At 35.3% G+C, this 19126-nt stretch overlaps 2 protein-coding genes, 1 long non-coding RNA gene and 1 other non-coding gene across 4 annotated transcripts; 2 read left to right on the top strand and 2 right to left on the bottom strand.

The window, feature by feature from the left end:
- The first annotated feature begins 1129 nt into the window (after positions 1 to 1129).
- On the top strand, positions 1130 to 1201 carry TRNAQ-UUG (transfer RNA glutamine (anticodon UUG)). Its single transcript has one exon. It is a non-coding gene; the product is annotated as a tRNA-Gln (tRNA).
- Positions 1202 to 4465: 3264 nt separating this feature from the next.
- On the top strand, positions 4466 to 9484 carry CH1 (Pheophorbide a oxygenase family protein with Rieske 2Fe-2S domain-containing protein). The gene is made up of 9 exons (XM_085708265.1): positions 4466 to 4575; positions 5546 to 5770; positions 6262 to 6366; positions 6462 to 6737; positions 6887 to 7034; positions 7178 to 7362; positions 7496 to 7608; positions 8151 to 8445; positions 8947 to 9484. Exons 1-9 carry the CDS (start codon positions 4501 to 4503, stop codon positions 9118 to 9120), a joined length of 1596 nt encoding a protein of 531 aa, XP_085564391.1. The 5' UTR covers positions 4466 to 4500; the 3' UTR covers positions 9121 to 9484.
- A 1523-nt stretch (positions 9485 to 11007) lies between these two features.
- On the bottom strand, positions 11008 to 11679 carry LOC146953191 (zinc-ribbon domain protein). The gene has a single exon (XM_085708271.1). It carries the CDS (start codon positions 11555 to 11557, stop codon positions 11225 to 11227), a length of 333 nt encoding a protein of 110 aa, XP_085564397.1. The 5' UTR covers positions 11558 to 11679; the 3' UTR covers positions 11008 to 11224.
- Positions 11680 to 16834: 5155 nt separating this feature from the next.
- LOC146953190 (uncharacterized) lies at positions 16835 to 18282 on the bottom strand. Its single transcript, XR_015008301.1, has 3 exons — positions 17716 to 18282; positions 17586 to 17643; positions 16835 to 17009 (listed from the first exon to the last, which is right to left on the bottom strand). It is a non-coding gene; the product is annotated as an uncharacterized LOC146953190 (long non-coding RNA).
- Between the last annotated feature and the right edge of the window lie 844 nt (positions 18283 to 19126).

The following is a 19126-nucleotide window of genomic DNA, read 5'->3' as shown; positions in this document are numbered from 1 at the left end:
ACTACAAAAAACTGCTCCGAAGCTGGACATCAACTTTACTAATCCAAACCACCAAAGCCATTGGACAGTCCCCAAGAACATGAAGAGTGGTTTCAGTAACATCACCACAATGATGACAATAGTGAGACTCTTTCTTGAGCATCAATTTTCCACACCTGGTCCCCATTAGAAAACTGTCCTATCGAGGTTAAAGTTACATAACACATTATACCCAAAAGTAATAGAGTAATCATCGACTCCTCATGGGCAAAAAGTAATATCAACTTCCTAATCCGCCCTATGGCATGAATTGTATGCATTAATTGCACTGTAAGCCACTCTTGAAGCTTCCTAGAGTTCCACTAAGAAATATTAATGTCTAGCTTCCTAACAACCAACCCCTCGTCTATCCAACATTGGTCCCATGAAATGATCGAATCTCTATTCCTAACAACCTAAAAGGATTATGAGAGTTTAATTTGTCTCTTTTAGATAAATGATGTTGGAGGATGCATGCGGATCAAGGATCAACATAACCCGCAACTTAGTTTTCTAAGTTACGTGGTTGGATATATTTTTAAAACAAATTATTTAATAAATTCTTGAAACTACATAGTCTTAAACTTTTTATTTTTTTTTATTAATAAAAAGTACCATAATACACTCCAAGTTATTGCGGAGAAAGGATGGGGCACATATACCCAAACCTGATTGATACAACTTTGTGGTTTTGTTTTTCACTCACGTCGAGAATTGGAGACAAGGTTACCCAAATCACATCAATTTTATGGACGAGGAAGACATAAACCGTTCCCTTCCTGCACCATTGTCATGTCTAAGTCACTAGCTTTATAAAAATTCACACCCTCAAAAAGCTTAAAAAAAAACTTTTTTATTGAAGTTTAAAGAGAAAAAGTTCCAATTTAAAGTGTAGGAGAACTTGATTAACAGTTTTTTTTATTTTTTTTATTTTTAAAGATCCTAATCTAGTTATTATTATTATTATTATTATTATTATTATTATATATAATTGAATGATTTCACAATTTATTATATCGTTAGAAGTTTGTATTATAGTTACAAGCAGAGTGGTAAAAGGTTACTGTATTTTTTATTTAGTATTATACTATGTGAAAATCAAATATGTGGTGGTTCTATGGTGTAGTGGTTAGCACTCTGGACTTTGAATCCAGCGACCTGGGTTCGACTCCCGGTAGGACCTCCTGAAAATATCTTTTGTGTTTTCTGTCCCAAACAATTACCCATGACTCCCGGTAGGACCTCCTGAAAATATTTTTTGTGTTTTCTGTCCCAAACAATTACCCATACTTTTTTAATGCTCAGAATTAAATTTCGTGAAAAATCCATGATGAATCCTATGAAAATACTTGATCAAACAAATTGATTAACTTATCTTATACACCATAAAACTTCTCTAAATTTCTAATATATTCTCGGAGACATCATTCACTCATGCTATTGGTGTAAGTCCAAGAGGCTTATATCACCATGTATTTTTACAAACAGTAGATACAACGATGAATATTATCATGCCACACATAATAAATTTTGCTTTGAATTTCACTTATTTTTGAAGATTAATGAGTCGGCTCATTCCTCATCTACCATTGCCATCTCTAAAAATGAAAACATTGATATAACAACAAGTTAAAAAAAAGGAATTTATAGTGAACAAATCTGTAAGTCACGAATAACTCTTTTGCCATCAAAATTGCTATTAGGTCGCAGAAATTTATGAAATGTAAATTATTCACCCAAGTTTAAGGTTTATGGTCACTTCCAGTAAAACAAAAAGGGGAATATTTAGTCACTTTTAATCCCTCCATCTATCGTAGTCATCTAACATTGCTATTGTTGGGGTTACTTGGGGAGTCCAAATTGAGAAGATATTAAGTGCATATATAGATATCCACACGTAACTGCCACCTTCCATTGACTATTTTGACCAATAAATTTAAGGACTATTTTAACAAAAAAATTATGAATTTCTTTGCATGGAAGATTTTTTTGTTGCTGAATGCGACTTTATAGATGAGGTTTTTTTTTTTATTTTTTTTTAGATTAAATTGTTAAATAGAATGATTTTAAATTTTGCGTGTACTTTTAAAATATATAAAAGGACATTACCAATTTTTTAAGGATAAAACGGACATTAACATAAACATATTTTTGAAGAACTAATTTAGTTTCTTCAATACAAAAAGCCACACACATAATAAAATATACAAAATCCATATTTTGATGTTCAAATCAAATAACATTATTTTTTTTATTGGACTAAAAATAACGTTATTATCGACTGTGCATATTTTAATTATGCACATTAGCAAATTCAGAGATAGACACTCAAGAGCGCTTAGATGAGATAGCAAATGTCTCTTCTTGCTTAACCAAGGTCCTGGATTTGAATCCAGCCTAGCCTTGGACATGCAACAATGTTAAAACTCTTAGGGAGAGCTTACCGTTCATTTGAGTCCTCGAGGGACTAGTCTCCACATTTGCGCACGGAGGATACCCGATTTACACTAAAACAATTCAGAGATAAACCAATCATCTTATTTTTCTTTTTGAGGCGAACTCAATCATCTTAAATTTGAAGGAATAATTCTCCATTTCAAAAATATAAAAACAATACATTATATGTTTTTTTTTTTTATAATTTAAAAAAACAAACTAGTTATTCTAATCCTAAAATATCTCAAGACAAATTTCTATCAGACCTTTGAAACTCTAAATCAAAATTAATGCAACAACAAACTCCGTTAAAGTCTGACTATCAAGAGAAACGAGTCATGTTCATTTGAAGTTTGACTAAAAGATATATAAAATACAGTTTGACCAATAATTATTTTATGGAGAATACTAATGAGTGCCCTTGGGGCATTGAGACAAAAGTAAAAATTTATATTTTCAAGACAAAGTTCATATTAAAAGATTCCTTAACCAATGTCCTTAGACCATCCCCAATGGTGAGGTCTTCACCATTTAAGACCCAGTACCTAACAAGTACCTCCATTGGGGAAAAAAAATTTGGGGGTCTCTTAAGACCCATGGTCTCACTTGCATCCACAATGGAGACACCCATTTTTGGGTACTTAAATGGGTCCCACGCGTATACATCACTTATTTATAATTTTTTAATAGCTGTACCTATTAAGCACTCAATTCCTCCAACTCAGATCTTACACAAAGTTCTTAAATTGGACCTACTAATCAACTATCAATAACTTTATATCACTACATTTCAATTTTTAATATTAAAAGAGTGCGAGTCCCGCTTAAAGTTGGGGGTCTTAAATAAGACCCCGGGTCTCATAAGACCCTGGGGGTACCTAATAGGTACCGGGTCTTAAATGTCTATGACCCTTCCATTGGAGATGGTCTTAAGTGGACCCCACATCACTTTTTAATAAAATAATCATTATTGAGTTGCTTTTGTTGAAATGTAAATTATAAAGAGTTATTGGTAGGATCTATTTAGACATTTTGTTGGAGGATCTCTATTGGAGTGGTTGAGTACCTATTAGGTACTATTATTAAAAAATTATAAAAAAAGTAATGTGTCTATGTGTGACCCGTTTAAGATATCAAGATTGAGGGTATCTATTGTAGATGCTCTTAGAGCACCAGTTAGCAAGACCCTTATTTTATTTATGGATCAACCTCGAATTTTTCCAAACATTGGTGTGTATTTGATTTATTAGTTCATTAACCACTTTAGTTCACTTGCTAAGTTATCATAACACCAAATCCTAGCATTCCATGATGTTGTGTGTATTTGGTTTTTTGATGGATATGTCACAATTACATTTATCTGTCGTGATTTTTCAAATACTATATTTGTAGTTTCTACAAAATTACGGTAGATCACTCTGATTATAAGTGTCTAATATATCACCGTGATACCGAACATATGCGTATTCCAATCAAATTCTGATAGTACTCCCTCCGGTCCTATTTATAAGAGAAAGTTGACTTTTTAGATACATTGAATAATGTATGTATTTAGTCAAGAACCTAAACCAAATACATAAATTATTTAATGTATCTAAAAAGTAAATTGTTTCTTGTAAATAGGACCGGAGGGAGGATCTAATTTGATTCCTAATATCATGATCAAAATGACTACTATTTTGATTTCACGAACACAAAAATCAGAACAACCAATAACCAATTAATGCCCACTTCATTTTCTCTAATGAAATCAGAAAACGACAAGAGACACAACTCAAAGAAGATAGAGAAGATATCATCCCAATCCTAGCTGGCAACATAATAGGTCCCACATTTTTCAAGAGCCCTAGACAATCATGTGGAAGTAACAAATGCCACGTGTAAACCAACAGTTTCAACATTCTTCCACGTGTCATTATGTATTAGGCAAACCAAGATCGCGAGGAACACCAACCTCTTATCAACAAAAAATCATCAAATATATCAAACAAAATCGTCTATGTTTTTTTTCGTTTCTCTTTCCTTCTTCTCATCACTTTCATAGCCATGAATGCCATAGCTACTGCTTCTGCTTTATCTCTTCCTATCTTTTGTAGAACTTCCAAGCTTGACACCAAAAGGGTACCTCTCTTTCTTCTTCTTCTTCTCTTCTCTTTCCTTTTTTGTTTTTTGTTATTTTGATTAGTTGCTTGTTTTGTAAGGTGAATGATGAACTCAATTGTGCTCAAGATGAATATTTAGCATCATGAACTTAGCTTTAGTCTTCTTTTTTCGTATGTAAACTTAGCTTTTAGTCTTGGATAGAATATATTTTGACTTTAAGTTGACTTGTAAGGGATGCATGAGTTGTATATAGATTATATAAATTTAGTCACTATTTAGGCTACATCACTATTTAATATGAGACTATCAATATACACTCCCTCAATCTCAAAACCTGTGACTCGGGTGAGTGGTTTAATAATAGGTGGCTCAATTGATCTAAGATAGGTTCGGATACCATTTTAGAATTCGAGTTTGAACATAACTCGACAAAGTTGGAGGTGTGGCTTGTGTGTTTGACATTATCATACATTGTTTCTTTTAGGTTTTTAATAGGAAATACCTATGCCGCTATTAAATTTGGATAAATTAATTTATGTTTTTTGTGTAAACTGGTATCCTTCGCACGCAACTGCGTAATCCCTCGAGCCTTGTGGGACCAAAATGGATGACAAGTTGTCACCAAGAGTTTTAACGCCGTTGCATGCTCAAATTAGGGTTTGAACTTAGAGAAACGAATTTCGGACATCAGAATTTTGATGTCAAATATTATGTCCTTTTACTCTGGTGTACTTTTAAAATGTGTGCAATTTGTAGAAGATAGAAAGTGAGAGATAGAGTTTACTACCTACAGTTTTGTACGAAGTGTTTGCATTTTGATGTTCAAAGAACACCATTGTTAAATTTAAACTTAATATAACGATTAGCACTTAATAGTATAGCAAGAAGAAAGTTTCTCCTGTGTAGGGTCTACATCTTCTGGTCCATATATGAAAGAGTATGGTTTCTTATTCTTTAGCTTATACTTTTTTGGGTTGTGGATTTTCAGGGTTTGAAAGGTAAATTTGGAGTGTTTGCTGTGTTTGGAGAAGCAGACAAGAAAAGTGCGTGGGGTGCGATATTTGATGTACAGGATCCAAGATCTAAAGCGCCACTAAGTAAAGGAAAAGTTTTGGATGTATTTCAAGCCATAGAAGTAGCTAGGCATGATATTGAGTACTTAGATTGGCGAGCTCGGCAAGATGTGCTTACCATCATGCTCCTCCATGAAAAGGTTTCAGCTAATTTCTGTCATTGTTATATAAATTTTTAAAAGAGTCTGATTCTTTGTGAATTCAGACATGCATGCACCTCGTTGGATCAAATTAGAGACTTGGTACTATATAACTTTTGACTGGTCACCATCTATGTTTGTTTGAATTGACATATTTGAGCTTATCTATGGTCATAAGCCCTTGTGAGACTATTTGGGAGAGATTATGAAAACAAACTATGATATGTCCATAAGCTGCTTTCAGCTTATTTCCATAAACTCTCTAGGATAGCTTTTGAAAATAGCTGATAGCTCATATGAAAATAATTTGACTTCATTTTATCTTTTACTATATAAATAGCTTAACATGCAAGTACTTATATGAAAAAACTTGATTAAGCTGTTTATCCAAACAAGTGGGATAAAGTTTGGCCGTTGTTGTATTCTCCCTATATGTGCTATAAAGCATCCCACCATGTGCTTATCTTAATAATCAGAAACTATTGGTGTAGGTGGTTGAAGTTCTTAATCCTCTAGCTCGTGAATTCAAGTCGATTGGCACCATGAAAAAGGATCTAGCTGGGTTGCAGGACGAATTAGCAGAAGCACACAGACAGGTAAATAAATAACTATTAGCAGAACTGAACTAGCCACCAAAGCTTCAAATTCGGATTTGTTTCTCAATATAATATAAGTTAATGAATTACTGCAGGTCCATATATCTGAAGCAAGAGTTTCTACTGCTTTGGATAAACTCGCTTACATGGAAGAATTGGTAAATGACAGGCTATTGCAAGACAGAAGTACAGCTGAAGTTGCCGAGACGTCCTCTTCTCCAAGTACTTCTGATAAATCTGTACATACTGACAGAAGAAGGAAGCCGAAGAAAAGCTTAAATGTATCAGGTCCAGTTCAGTCATACCATCCTAATTTAAAGAATTTCTGGTATCCTGTTGCTTTCTCTGCTGACTTAAAGGATGATTCCATGGTATGTCGATATCAATCCTTTTTATTTAAAAAAAATGATTTAAAAATATGCTTTTAGTCCTTGCAAATATACCATTTTTTGCTTTTAGTCCTTTTAAAGATATTTGTCGTCTTGAGTCTCATAAGTGTGTTGCTCCTTCCCTATTCCAGATCCCAATGGAATGTTTTGAGGAACCATGGGTTATCTTTAGGGGTAAAGATGGCAAACCTGGATGTGTTCAAAATACATGTGCACACAGAGCATGTCCCCTTCATCTTGGCTCTGTAAATGAGGGTCGTATCGCATGTCCCTACCACGGTTAGTATTCATCGGAACGAGCATGTTGAACATTTTCACTTCAGTAGCATGCTTATTATATCATAGTAGTGAGTTACATGACATGGCCAACAGATTTATTTCTATGAGACAGAAACTGAAATTTCCTAATGGTTGGATATCAGGCTGGGAATATACGACAGACGGAAAATGCGAGAAAATGCCATCTACTCGAATGCTAAATGTAAAGATAAAGTCAATTCCATGTTTTGAGAAAGAAGGGATGATCTGGATTTGGCCTGGCAGTGATCCCCCAGCAGCATCACTTCCTTCTTTACTACCTCCTTCTGGATTTATAGTCCATGCCGAGGTATTTAATAAGTATAGTCTGTCCTAATAGGTATTCTAAGCTATGAAAGAACAGCGAATTACAATTTTATGATTATAAAGAAAAAAGAAGATAAAAGTCATGGTTTCTTACCCGGTATCTTTTCACAAAACAGATTGTCATGGAACTTCCGGTTGAACACGGATTACTTTTGGACAACCTTTTGGATCTTGCGCACGCCCCTTTTACTCATACTTCGACATTTGCTAAGGGATGGAGTGTTCCTAGGTTTGTTTCGTTTATACCCTTATAAGTGATATGATTCAATATGCGAAAATGAAATTGGTTTATGTTCTTCAAAATAGTCAATTTGTTACAAGTCTTAGAAGTCTTTTTCTTTTGACAAGGTAAATGTACTGCAATGCTATGTTTTTTCAGAGTTCATGTATCATAATAACTTAGGGCCTGTTTTAATTTGCTTATTTGAGCTTATTTACCTGGCATAAGCACTTGTGGGACTGTTTGGAAAAGTATATAGAAACAACTTATGACATGTCCATAAGTTGTTTTCTGCTTATTTCCATGAGTTCTCCAAGGTAGCAGCTTATGTAAATTTGATTTGATTTTATTTTTTGTTGTAAAAATAACTTATACAGTACTACGCTATGTATATGATATGCTTTTATGATGCAGGCACTTAATTAAGCTGTTTATCCTTAGATATTTCTGATTTGCGCGTGAAATAGTTCATATTTTAGTTATAACTGCTTTTAATATTATGAAATGATAGATTTATAGGTCATTTACTCTCTATGAATTTGAATTTGCAGCTTTGTGAATTTTTTGACACCGGCATCTGGTCTGCAAGGATATTGGGATCCCTATCCGATTGATATGGAGTTTCGACCACCTTGTATGGTTCTATCAACCATTGGGATTTCAAAGCCCGGGAAATTGAAAGGACAAAGCACCAAAGAATGTTCAACACACCTGCACCAACTACATGTCTGCTTACCCTCTTCAAAAGATAAAACAAGATTGCTATATAGAATGTCACTGGATTTTGCTCCCCTTCTTAAGCATATGCCTTTTATGGAACATCTATGGAGGCATTTTGCAGAACAGGTAGAGTTTTTTTCTCCCTTTTTGATGTCAATTCACAATTGATTGTATTTGAGCAAGGAATAAAAGGAACCAAAATGAGTTACGCTTCAAAAGGAACAAATTTTGGGTATTTATGGCGTAAAAACGTAATTCTATGTTTAAATTGATGAGTATATGACTTACCAACCTGTGATTTGTCCGAGTGGTTAGAAAATCAGATACCATAAGAAAGTGGTAAGAGTATTCATCATATGTGCCTAATTGGTTCTTCGATGGAGATTATTAACTACTCAACATTGGCAGATATTTCGTATGTGCCATAACTATTCATCATATGTGCCATAACTTGATTTCAAAAAAATAGACATGACTCGAAGTTTTCAAGTTTGATTATTGATGAAGTGCTATTCTACTGTTAAGATAAATCTTTCTTGTGTTTGTTTTTGGACGTGCTTGTGAATGTAAATGACTCTCAAAATTGACTTCATCTTCTAATATTGTGTTGATATTTCCATACTTTAGGTTTTAAATGAGGATCTACGGCTAGTAGTTGGCCAACAAGAGAGAATGAATAAAGGTGCAAATGTATGGAATGTACCAGTTACCTATGACAAGCTTGGAGTAAGGTATAGGCTTTGGAGGGATGCATTGGAAAAGGGAGATAAACAACTACCCTTCAACACACACAATAATTAAATACACAAATGCTTTTTGTCTCACTTATTGACATGCTTCTTAAGATCCAATAAGGATATTTTTCTCTTTAGTCAAAGCTCTTAGACAACCTTGCATTAGAACTTCATGGCTTTGCATCAACCTAGTGAAGCTACCCGGGAATGTTGTGTTGATATGAGTCTGTTCCTTTGTAGAATGACAAGGTTGTACTCTGAGGCTTGACAAATTTTTTTTTCCCTCTTAAATTTGTGTACAGTGTTAAATCCAATTTATGGTTTCACCATCTTAGATGATGGTGGTATAACCACACCCTTAAAGGGGATTGTTGTATGACAATATATTAGTACAATGTTGATTAAGAATTCCTGACTGGTTTGAGTTACAATCTGAATACTTTTAGTCTTTTACCCATGAAACATAGTATTAAATGCATCTCCAATTTAAGCTACTCTTTATTGGAACAGCAAAATTAAACTAAGGAATTAATATAGCTAAAGTTAGCAACAATAACAGCTGACCAAGGATAAAATAAAACAGAAAGATCCCAACACAAGTAACTCCACAAAACTGATTTGAAATTGCTTGCCTAAATATAATCCTAATTCCTTAATGAGAGGCCATTCTCCTGAACCCAATTGTGCAACCTGCAAAATTATGCAGCTCAGACATGGCCATTAGCCAACCAACTTAGGTCATACTTTTCATAATGTCCTAAAATTTGCAGCATCCAAAACAATAACTTTGATAGCAACCAGCATCAATCCAAACAAGCTGACACCACTCGTCTCTTGCACAATTATTCGCTGCAAGTGGTATAATCTCTCCCACATGGAATTGGATTCTCTACATTTAGACCATCTACCTTTTGATGATTTTAGAGAGAGATAGAAAGGTAAGTGACTTTCCATCTTTAAAGACAGATAACCCTCCCCTGACAACAAGGCCGCATCGCACCAGGCATATGTTCAAGAGCTCGCAGATTTTGAATAACTTGCCAAACAAACACCGCCATTCAATTATCCTATACGATTTTGAATAACTTGCCAAGCAAAACACCGCCATTTTCAACGGAATAGATTTATGTCACACTTTAGTGTTAAAACTCCTCAACACCTGATTGTTAAATTCTGTTAAAGACTTTGTATCCTGATTTAACAGAATAACAATTGAATGGATCCTCTGTCGAGACTTTGTTAAAAAATGTATGAAATAAATATTTCCAAAGACAAATTTTAACACTGGTAGTGTTAGAACCATTTAACCAATGAAGTGTACTTAGGTGACCATCTTTGAGTCTTTCTTTCCAATCACATTTGTATTGTAGATGATTCAAACTCATTTGTTAGTTAGTTTTAATAAATAATAACTAGTTAGTTAGTTGTATTTTGTGTACTTTGTATGCTTAATATAAAAGACATCATAATGTAACTACTTGGTTACAATAAATAAATTTTTTACATTCCAATCACTAATAATCTCTCAACTCTATATTCACCCTTATTCATTTCAACCTTTTCTTCCATATTACTCCAACAAAGTGGTATCAGAGCCTGGTTTGATTTCTTTCAATGACTTTTAGTTCATTAACTAACTAGTTACTAGTTATTAAGCACGAATACTTCTCAGATTAGACATGTTCTGGTGTCGAACACGTGTCAATATCCGCCATCGACACATCATTTACACTGAACTATGTAATTTTTTCAAGGTATTATCGGTGTCGGTGTGTCTGTATCCATGCTTCATATAAACTAACTAACAAATGAGTTCAAATTATCTACAACAATTTGCACAAAGTTCAACCTCACAGATCTGCTCAAGGAATTTGAATTCAGTTTTACTTAGACAAGCATAATGTTGATACTATCATACTTTTTAATGGATAATGTTGGTACTATAAATGTGAAATTAGCTTAAACAAAAATGCATTCACACAGACATACGAATATTAATTTTGTTTCTAATATAACAAAACCAAGTACAAAACATAAAAACCTTAACACATTCTATAATCCTATACTAATCACATAAGATTCTCTTATAATTCATATATTTTATTTTCTAAATCCAATCAACAAACACTAACCAAGCTCCATGACCCCTCCTCAGTAAAAGTAAAGTGCGTTTACAGTTGTTCGCCGCAGTAAGGACAGAACGTAAAATCAGTCGCCACATTCCGATCACAGTACCGACATCGCAGAGCGTCCGGCAACGTTGAACCACCTCTGGACGGCGGTGGAGGAAGGGAATGCGATTGAGGAAACATGAACTTGCAGTCTTGACAATAAAAGAGAGTTTCCTTCCCTGGCCACCGCCAAACGGGAACGAAGAAAAGCTTCAGAACTTTATCGTATTCAACAAGATCAGCGCGTGAATTGCAGTTGATGCACCTTCCCACACCTGATTTCACCACCTGGCGAACCTGGTTTTCTAACCCTCCTGCAAAGAAGAAGAACATTTTTTCAACTTCGTTTTTTTTCCTTCTTCCTTTTCTCTCTCGCTCGTTAACGTTAATGGCGTTGAGTTTATGTGCTACGCTGTTAATCTTGGTATCCAAGTTTCTCTCTCTCGCGAATCTGGAATTTTCCAGAGAGTTTTGTGCTGTGGGCTTTACACAATAGTGTATGGGCTATTTGTACCATAATTTTTGTTTTTTTGGAGAGCTTCTTATTGCACCCCCACCCTTTTTGCTTGCCCTACATTTTTCCGATTTCACCCTGTTCGGATTCTATAATGCGAAACATGCTTTAAGTGTTTTGGATTATATAATCAGAAAGTAGTTTGTGTACTATTTGGTCCCTTTGTCTGTCAAATCATTTTTTACAACCTTTCTAGCTTTAGATTATCTAATCTAGAACATGTTTATTAAATTTTGGATTATAGAATTTGAAATAATTTAATATATATGAAATATAAAGCTAGAAATGTTCTATAATCTTAAAAATAGACGGTTCCTCACCTCCTTTAGTTTCTTCTTCTCCAAACCCCTCCAAAAACACCTTATTTTACACGAAAGCTTGATTTCTGAACACAATCCAATCGTCAATGGACTCCATACATATTTTTTTCGTTTGAATGCAAATGTAATGTGACTATAAAACCTTCATAATTTTTTTTCTATAGCTTTTCATTTCATTCACATTAGGCTAGTTGTACTGGCGCAGTTTAGATTCTATAATACAAATTATGTTCTTGCAAAGGAAAAATTGCTTTCCAACATTGTTTGCACTATTTCATATATGGATACTCCTAGCCCCCCCCAGACAATGCCAAAATGAAGGTGCAACTTCTAGTTTCATCTCGTATTGACTGCCACACAATTTTCAAGATCGAAAGAATATTTACCTCACGAGACGAGTTATTGACATGAGTTCGAAGTAAAGCAGAGAAGTAAGATTTACGGTTGTTATTACAAATCAGATTATGGAGGAAAAGAAGAAAACAATTTGTTGTTTAGGGATGTGAAATCTCAGATAATGCTTACAAGGTCACTGTTTTATGGTTTTAGAAATTCTTTTTAATATTAACCTTTTGCCACTTAAAGTCTTTTTGACAAAGTCTTTTATTTGAACATTCAAGAAAGAATATACATGCTCTTTATTAAACCATTTAACTTCATTTGTTAGAAAAATAACAAAGACACGTTAAACCATAACGAACTTGACCTTAAACACACACACACACACACACACACACACACACACACACACAGAGAGAGAGAGAGAGAGAGAGAGAGAGAGAGAGAAAGAGAGAGAGAGAGAGAGAGAGAGAGAGAGATTCTTTTCATTATTAAGATAACAAGTATCCTAGATTTCCTTGTCTCAGACTAGAAGAATTCCCTGCCTCAACAAAGTGGATTTCACTAAGATATACCAATATCCTAGATTCCTTTCCTTAACCTAGATGACTTCCTAGTGTTTAGAGTTTCTACAAACCATCCTGAAGGTTGTGCCACTACTAGGTGATGTACATAAAAGTCAATTTGTATCTAGCTAATAGAAAGTCATGGGTAGGATATTACTCTCTAAGATAGGATATTGCAATAAAATCCTATGTCAATTCAAGTGTTATCACGACAACTTGATTGATTTACATCATGATCTAATAACTATGTTATTGTTGCTGATGACTACTTCCTGTTTTATAAGGAAAATGAAAGAGAGACAAAAATTATGTTTGAGGTTCTGAAAAAATACGAAGAGGCTATAGGTCAGGCTATCAATTTACAGAAGTTAGATGTTTTTTTTTTCCAGTAGAAGAGAGTGGTATTCAATCATATTTGCGACCACATTTGGAAGAGAATTCAAGGTTAGTTAGGAAAGCTTATGTCAAAAGCAGGAAGAGAGGTAATCTTTAAATTTTTTGCTCAATCAATCCCAATATACTGTATGAGTTATTTTATTTTACCAACAACTTTTGGAGATGAAATCCAAAAAATGCTGAATACATTTTGGTGGGGCCCGACAGAATGGGAAATGAATAAATTGGTTAAGATGGGAGAAGATGGCTATGAGAAAGTAATATGGTGGCATGGGTTTCCGACATATGCATTGATTTAATTTGGCTAGGCTGGGGAAACAAAGTTGGAGGTTAGGAACCAACCATGATACCAGTGCTAGATACTTTTCAAGGGGGAATTTTGTGAATGCTAAACTTGGTCATAACTCTAGTTTTGTTTGTTGTAGTATCCACGCTTCACATGCAGTGATAAGAGGAGGCTTCAGATGGCAGGTGGATGACAATCAAAATTTAGGGTGTGGTCCTTGGATTCACAATGGTGGTAACAGTTTCGTGACAAGTCTGATTGCTACGGGAACAAAGAATATGCTCGTAAGTGATTTAATTGATCATGCTGAACATAAATGGAAGCCTTGCATCATTAATATGTTGTTCAACGATAGAGATGTGCAAAACATAACAATTATGCCTATTATTGATGAGGTAAATGATGACAAACATATCTGGTCGTTTACCCCCCAAGCGGATTACAGTGTTTGTTCTGCTTATCAATGGAAACACTCGTTGATAATAGTGACTTGCGTGTGGAGGGAAACCAGACAAAAACTTTGGCGTCTTAAAGTACCAAAAAAGGTGAAGGTTTTTATGTGAAGGGTGGCTCGGGGATGTCTACCAACACGGTGCCGTCTGCAAACAAGAGGCGTTCAATGTAGCAAACGTTATGTGATGTGTGAGAGGTCGTACTAAAATAATTGGCATGTTTTATTTGGCTCATATGAATTGGAAGTAGTATGGGAAGCAATAAATCTTTGGCATATCAACAAGGAGAATTTGAAAATCGTGGATGGTTTTGTTTCTCTATTTTTCCATCTACTCGAACAACTACCTCAACATCAACTTCTCACTTCTGTCAGGACTTTGTGGTGTATATGGAAGCTAAGAAACGACAAACTCTATAGCGATATCGATACTAGCCATCATATGTCTGTCCATATGGCGCACGAAACCCTATTGCAATGGCATCAAGCTCGTGTAATGGAGGGCTATAGCGAAGAAAAAGAGCTGAACAACAGTGTGTATTTCCACCATGAACAAAGTAGATGGAGGAAACTGAAAGAGGAGAAGGTAAAGTGCAATTTGACGCGGCAACTTTCAAGGGGGAAGGTTGTTATGACATTGGTATGTGTCTTAGAGGAAGGCATGGCGAATATATAAAATCTAGGACAACTTGGTTTCAAGGATTACCACAACCTCACGAAACGGAAAAAAGAGGATTAAAGGAAGCGATAAAGTGGATTGGTAGTTTAGGGTTGTCTAATGAACTTGACTGCAAGCAAGTGGTTGACGACATCGTTAGAAGACTCAACACCAATTCCATGTTTGACGTTATTCTAGAGATTTGTAAAACATCATTGAGAATTTACACAAACTTTAAGATAAGTTTCATTAGGCGGCAAATAAATAATGTTGCTCATTTGTTAGCTAGAGCGTCATTATATTATGCTAGTTCCCAAATTCATGATCATATGTCATCTTGTATTGGGACCATTATTATTAATGAAATGAGTTGATTTTGTTTTTGTAAAAAAAAAAAACACCAACAATATAAAATTAATATAAGAAAATTTGTTTAAGGGTATAATTGGAATAATATAAAAGTGAGGCCGAAATCCCTATCACGTTTTTTATATAGTATAAATAATATTGTTTCTATTGTAGTGGGATAATCCTATTTTAATATTGTTAAATGATAAAATAGTAAATAAAATAATTTTAATGAAGGGTAAAATAGGTAAGAAAAAATTCAACCAAAACTCACGTGTCTGTCTTTCCGCTCGTTTCATTGCGTTGGCGCGTGTAAATTATGAACAATATTTTATATTAAATTTTGATTTAGATTAAAATTACAAGTGCAAATATTTGTGACTTTCAAATTGTAACATATCCAAAAAACCATGTTTTTCTTTTTCAATGACAACATTAGTTTGCCCAATATAATTTAAATTCTTATATTTTTTAATACCACCAATAATATAACATTAATATAAGAAAAATTATTTAAGGGTATAATTAGAATAATAAAAAATTCAGCCCAATTAGTTCTTGGCACTGGCATATATTTAGGTTTACCTTCTATGATAGGTCGGGATCGAACAACGACATTTGCTTATATTAAGGACAAAGATTGGCAAAAAATTAATTCTTGGAGTAGCAAATGTTTGTCGAAGGCAGGGCGTGAGGATATGATCAAGTCCGTTTTGCAAGTTATTTCGTCTTATGTCATGAGTATTTTTCAATTGCCATCCACCTTGATAAATTCTATTGAAAAAATGATGAATTCTTTTTGGTGGGGTCAAGGTCGTACGACGACTCATCGTGGAATCCATTGGTTGAGCTGGGAAAAATTGTCGATGCATAAATCTCAAGGAGGTATGGGTTTTAAAAATCTTTCGGCTTTCAATCTGGCCATGTTAGGTAAGCAAGGGTGGAAGGTCCAAACTGAATCGGAGTCTCTTGTTTCTCGCATAGGCACGCTACTTCCCCAACAAAACATACCTCACGGCCACCGTTGGTCATAACCCGAGTTATGTGTGGCATATCATTCTTCGTTCCCGTTTTATTGTCCGTGGTGGCGCTCGATGGAGTATTGGCTCTAGTTGTAACATCCCAGACTGCTTTTTAGGATTTCCGACTAACCCCACAAACCAACACGAGTCTTTTCAGCATGCTTTGTCCTCACTCGCATGCTTACCGGGAAACTTCCCGGTAGGTCACCCATCCTAAGACTACTCCAAGTCAAGCACGCTTAACTGTGGAGTTCTTATGGAATGGGCTCCCGAAAAGAAGATGCATCTTGTTGATATGGGTAGTACCTAACAATTCTTATAAGCCTTCCTTCAACCATGTAGTCCCATACCTACACGGCCTCCGGATCCCTCTCATTCCGATGTGATTCGGTTCCTCTTATTAACGTGGGGTCATCTTTATGGATAGTGCCCGTTCCAACTGGCGGGAACCTTTCGTATCCAACTGGCGGGATATCGAAAGCCACGTTGTGGGTGTTACATGCCCACCAGCTTCCGCCTGGTTCGTCCCCGAACCACACCGTACTGGGAGAGGTCTGCTCTGATACCATTTTGTTAACATCCCAGACTGCTTTCAGGATTGCCGACTAACCCCACAAACCAACACGAGTCTTTTCAGCATGCTTTGTCCTCACTCACATGCTTACCGAGAAACTTCCCGGTGGGTCACCCATCCTAGTACTACTCCAAGCCAAGCACGCTTATCCCAAAATCTGCAGTTCTGCTATCTCCAAAACTCTATAATCACTTTCCCAAAATAGCTTATGCCTTGACTTATAGGTCTTGACTTTTCCGAAACAGTCCAACCCACTTGTGACATACTCCTAACTCATCAACCAGCATATAGAAAAATTACCATTTCAGTCCCTGCACCAGAAGTTTGCCGTTTGGCTATTTAAGCACTGCCAAAACAGCTTAATTACTATTTAAGCACTTTTATCATCACTAAAACAGCTTATAATTTTACCATTACTCATATACCAGTTTAACATATCTCTCCTAAACTGGTCATTACAAAACAATACTTGAAACAACTCAAATTCCAATTTAAGCTATTTTCCAAACGGCTTAACTAGAAACTTATGACTTTTAGCATATCAATTTCAATTCAAACTTTCACAAATAATTCCAACGTGAATAATCAGCCCTTTTAATCACTTACAAATCAGTTTGAATCCACAACTTAATCATTTAAGGCCTTTTGATCAAAACAGCTTAACTAACAGCTTATGACCTCTAAACAACTCAATTTCAATCCAAATTTTCCAGAATCAAATAATACATGTATACACAGCTCCTAATCCATTTTTACAGCAATCATCACATGTTAACTTTAAAAAAAATCGATTATGGAAGCTTTTGGAACAACTTATGGCTTTTAGCTTCTAGCTTTTCAATCCAAACAGCAACAACAACAAAACTAGAGCTACTAACAGCCCTTACCTCAATCTTGACACTTCTCCTTGCTTCCAACCTTGAGTTTCTACTTCAAAACTTGAACCTAGTATCCAAAAACATAATCATGAGCTTCATCTATTGAATTTCACATTCCAAATTTGCAAAAGAAACTTACCCCATGGTTCTAAAGGATGGAGAGGACTGCTAAGATAAATTGGAGGGAGAAGAAATGTTTATGAAGCTTGTTTCTTGGTTAGTACTCTACAAAGAATCCATTAGAGCATTTTTCATGATGATCTCATGGTGAATTTGTGAAATTTGATGGAGTTAGAGCTTAGGAGAATGGTGGCCGAATTGTTCTAGAGGGAGAGGAGAGAAAAATCTGAATTTTAGTGAGAGAAAATTGTAGAAGCTTGTGGAAAATCCATATAATTTGTCTTATATACACCACTTAGGGGAAAGTTACCATTTTGCCCTTCTTCCACATTCTTCTAAAGCTTCGTTAACCGATAAAAAGTCGTTAAAGTTCGCAGCGGAAAAATGCATAAGCCTTCAAATTCTTAATCGTTCTCAGTTAACTAACACTAATCAGTTATCTATTCCTCGTAGTCCTTTGAAATAATGTACGAAATAATACCATATATCTTTGTATCCCTCGTTATCTAATTAACCTGTCATAATATTTTTTTTTTTCTATCATGCCTGACTGATACTGCAGTCTATTTAGAATTTAACGGGATATTACACTAGTACTTGTATTCCTATCCTTGATGAACCTTGGTTGCATAATGGTGAGTGTATTGACAATAATATTCTAGGAGCTCATTTTGTTCGTAATGCTTTGATAAGTTGTCTTTTGGATCCTTATGTTAAAAGTTGGAATGAACCTGTTGTTCGGCAAGTATGTAGTGAAGATTTAGCTTCTAAAATTCTCAACATGCCTCTATTTGAGCAGGTTCAACATGATATAATGATTTGGAAAGCTGAAAAGAATGGTCGTTATTCGTTGCGTAGTGCCTATCGGTTGTGTGTTACAGAACTAGTAGATTTATCACATCTTAACCGTCCGGCGTATTGTCAGGAATTTGGAAGCTCAAATCTCCACCAAAGGTTAAGAATTTGATATGGCGGATGTGTCGAGGCTGCTTCCCAACCCGTGTCCGACTTCTTGATAAAGGCGTCCAATGTCCTACTCAGTGTGTTAGTTGTGAGTCTAATCATGAGGATTTAGCTCACATATTCTTCGAACGTCCTTTTGCTATACAGGTTTGGTCGATGGCAGGTATGTGGCATGAATTTCAGAATGCAGTGGTAACATCTCCTTCGGCTATTGAATCTATTTTTTCTTTGTTCCGCTCTTTATCAGTCACGCTCTCTCAATGAATGGCTTCACTACTTTGGAGCTTGTGGAAACATAGGAATGTCAAAGTGTGGGAAGACATAACATAAACTTGTGCGACGGTGGTTGATCAAGCTAGGTCCATGGTTGAGGATTGGTAGCTCGCGAATGCCCCTTGTGTTAACACACAGTCAGTTGCGTCTACTGTTGTTCTTACTACAGCAACTGTTTCTCACACACAACCAGC

The sequence above is a fragment of the Medicago sativa genome, chromosome 1, assembly GCF_051527215.1.
Source record: "Medicago sativa cultivar Bolivia chromosome 1, Bolivia_mono, whole genome shotgun sequence".
Taxonomy (NCBI): domain Eukaryota; kingdom Viridiplantae; phylum Streptophyta; class Magnoliopsida; order Fabales; family Fabaceae; genus Medicago; species Medicago sativa.
The sequence above is the reverse complement of the archived record's forward strand: the minus strand, read 5'-3'. Positions and strand labels throughout refer to the sequence as shown.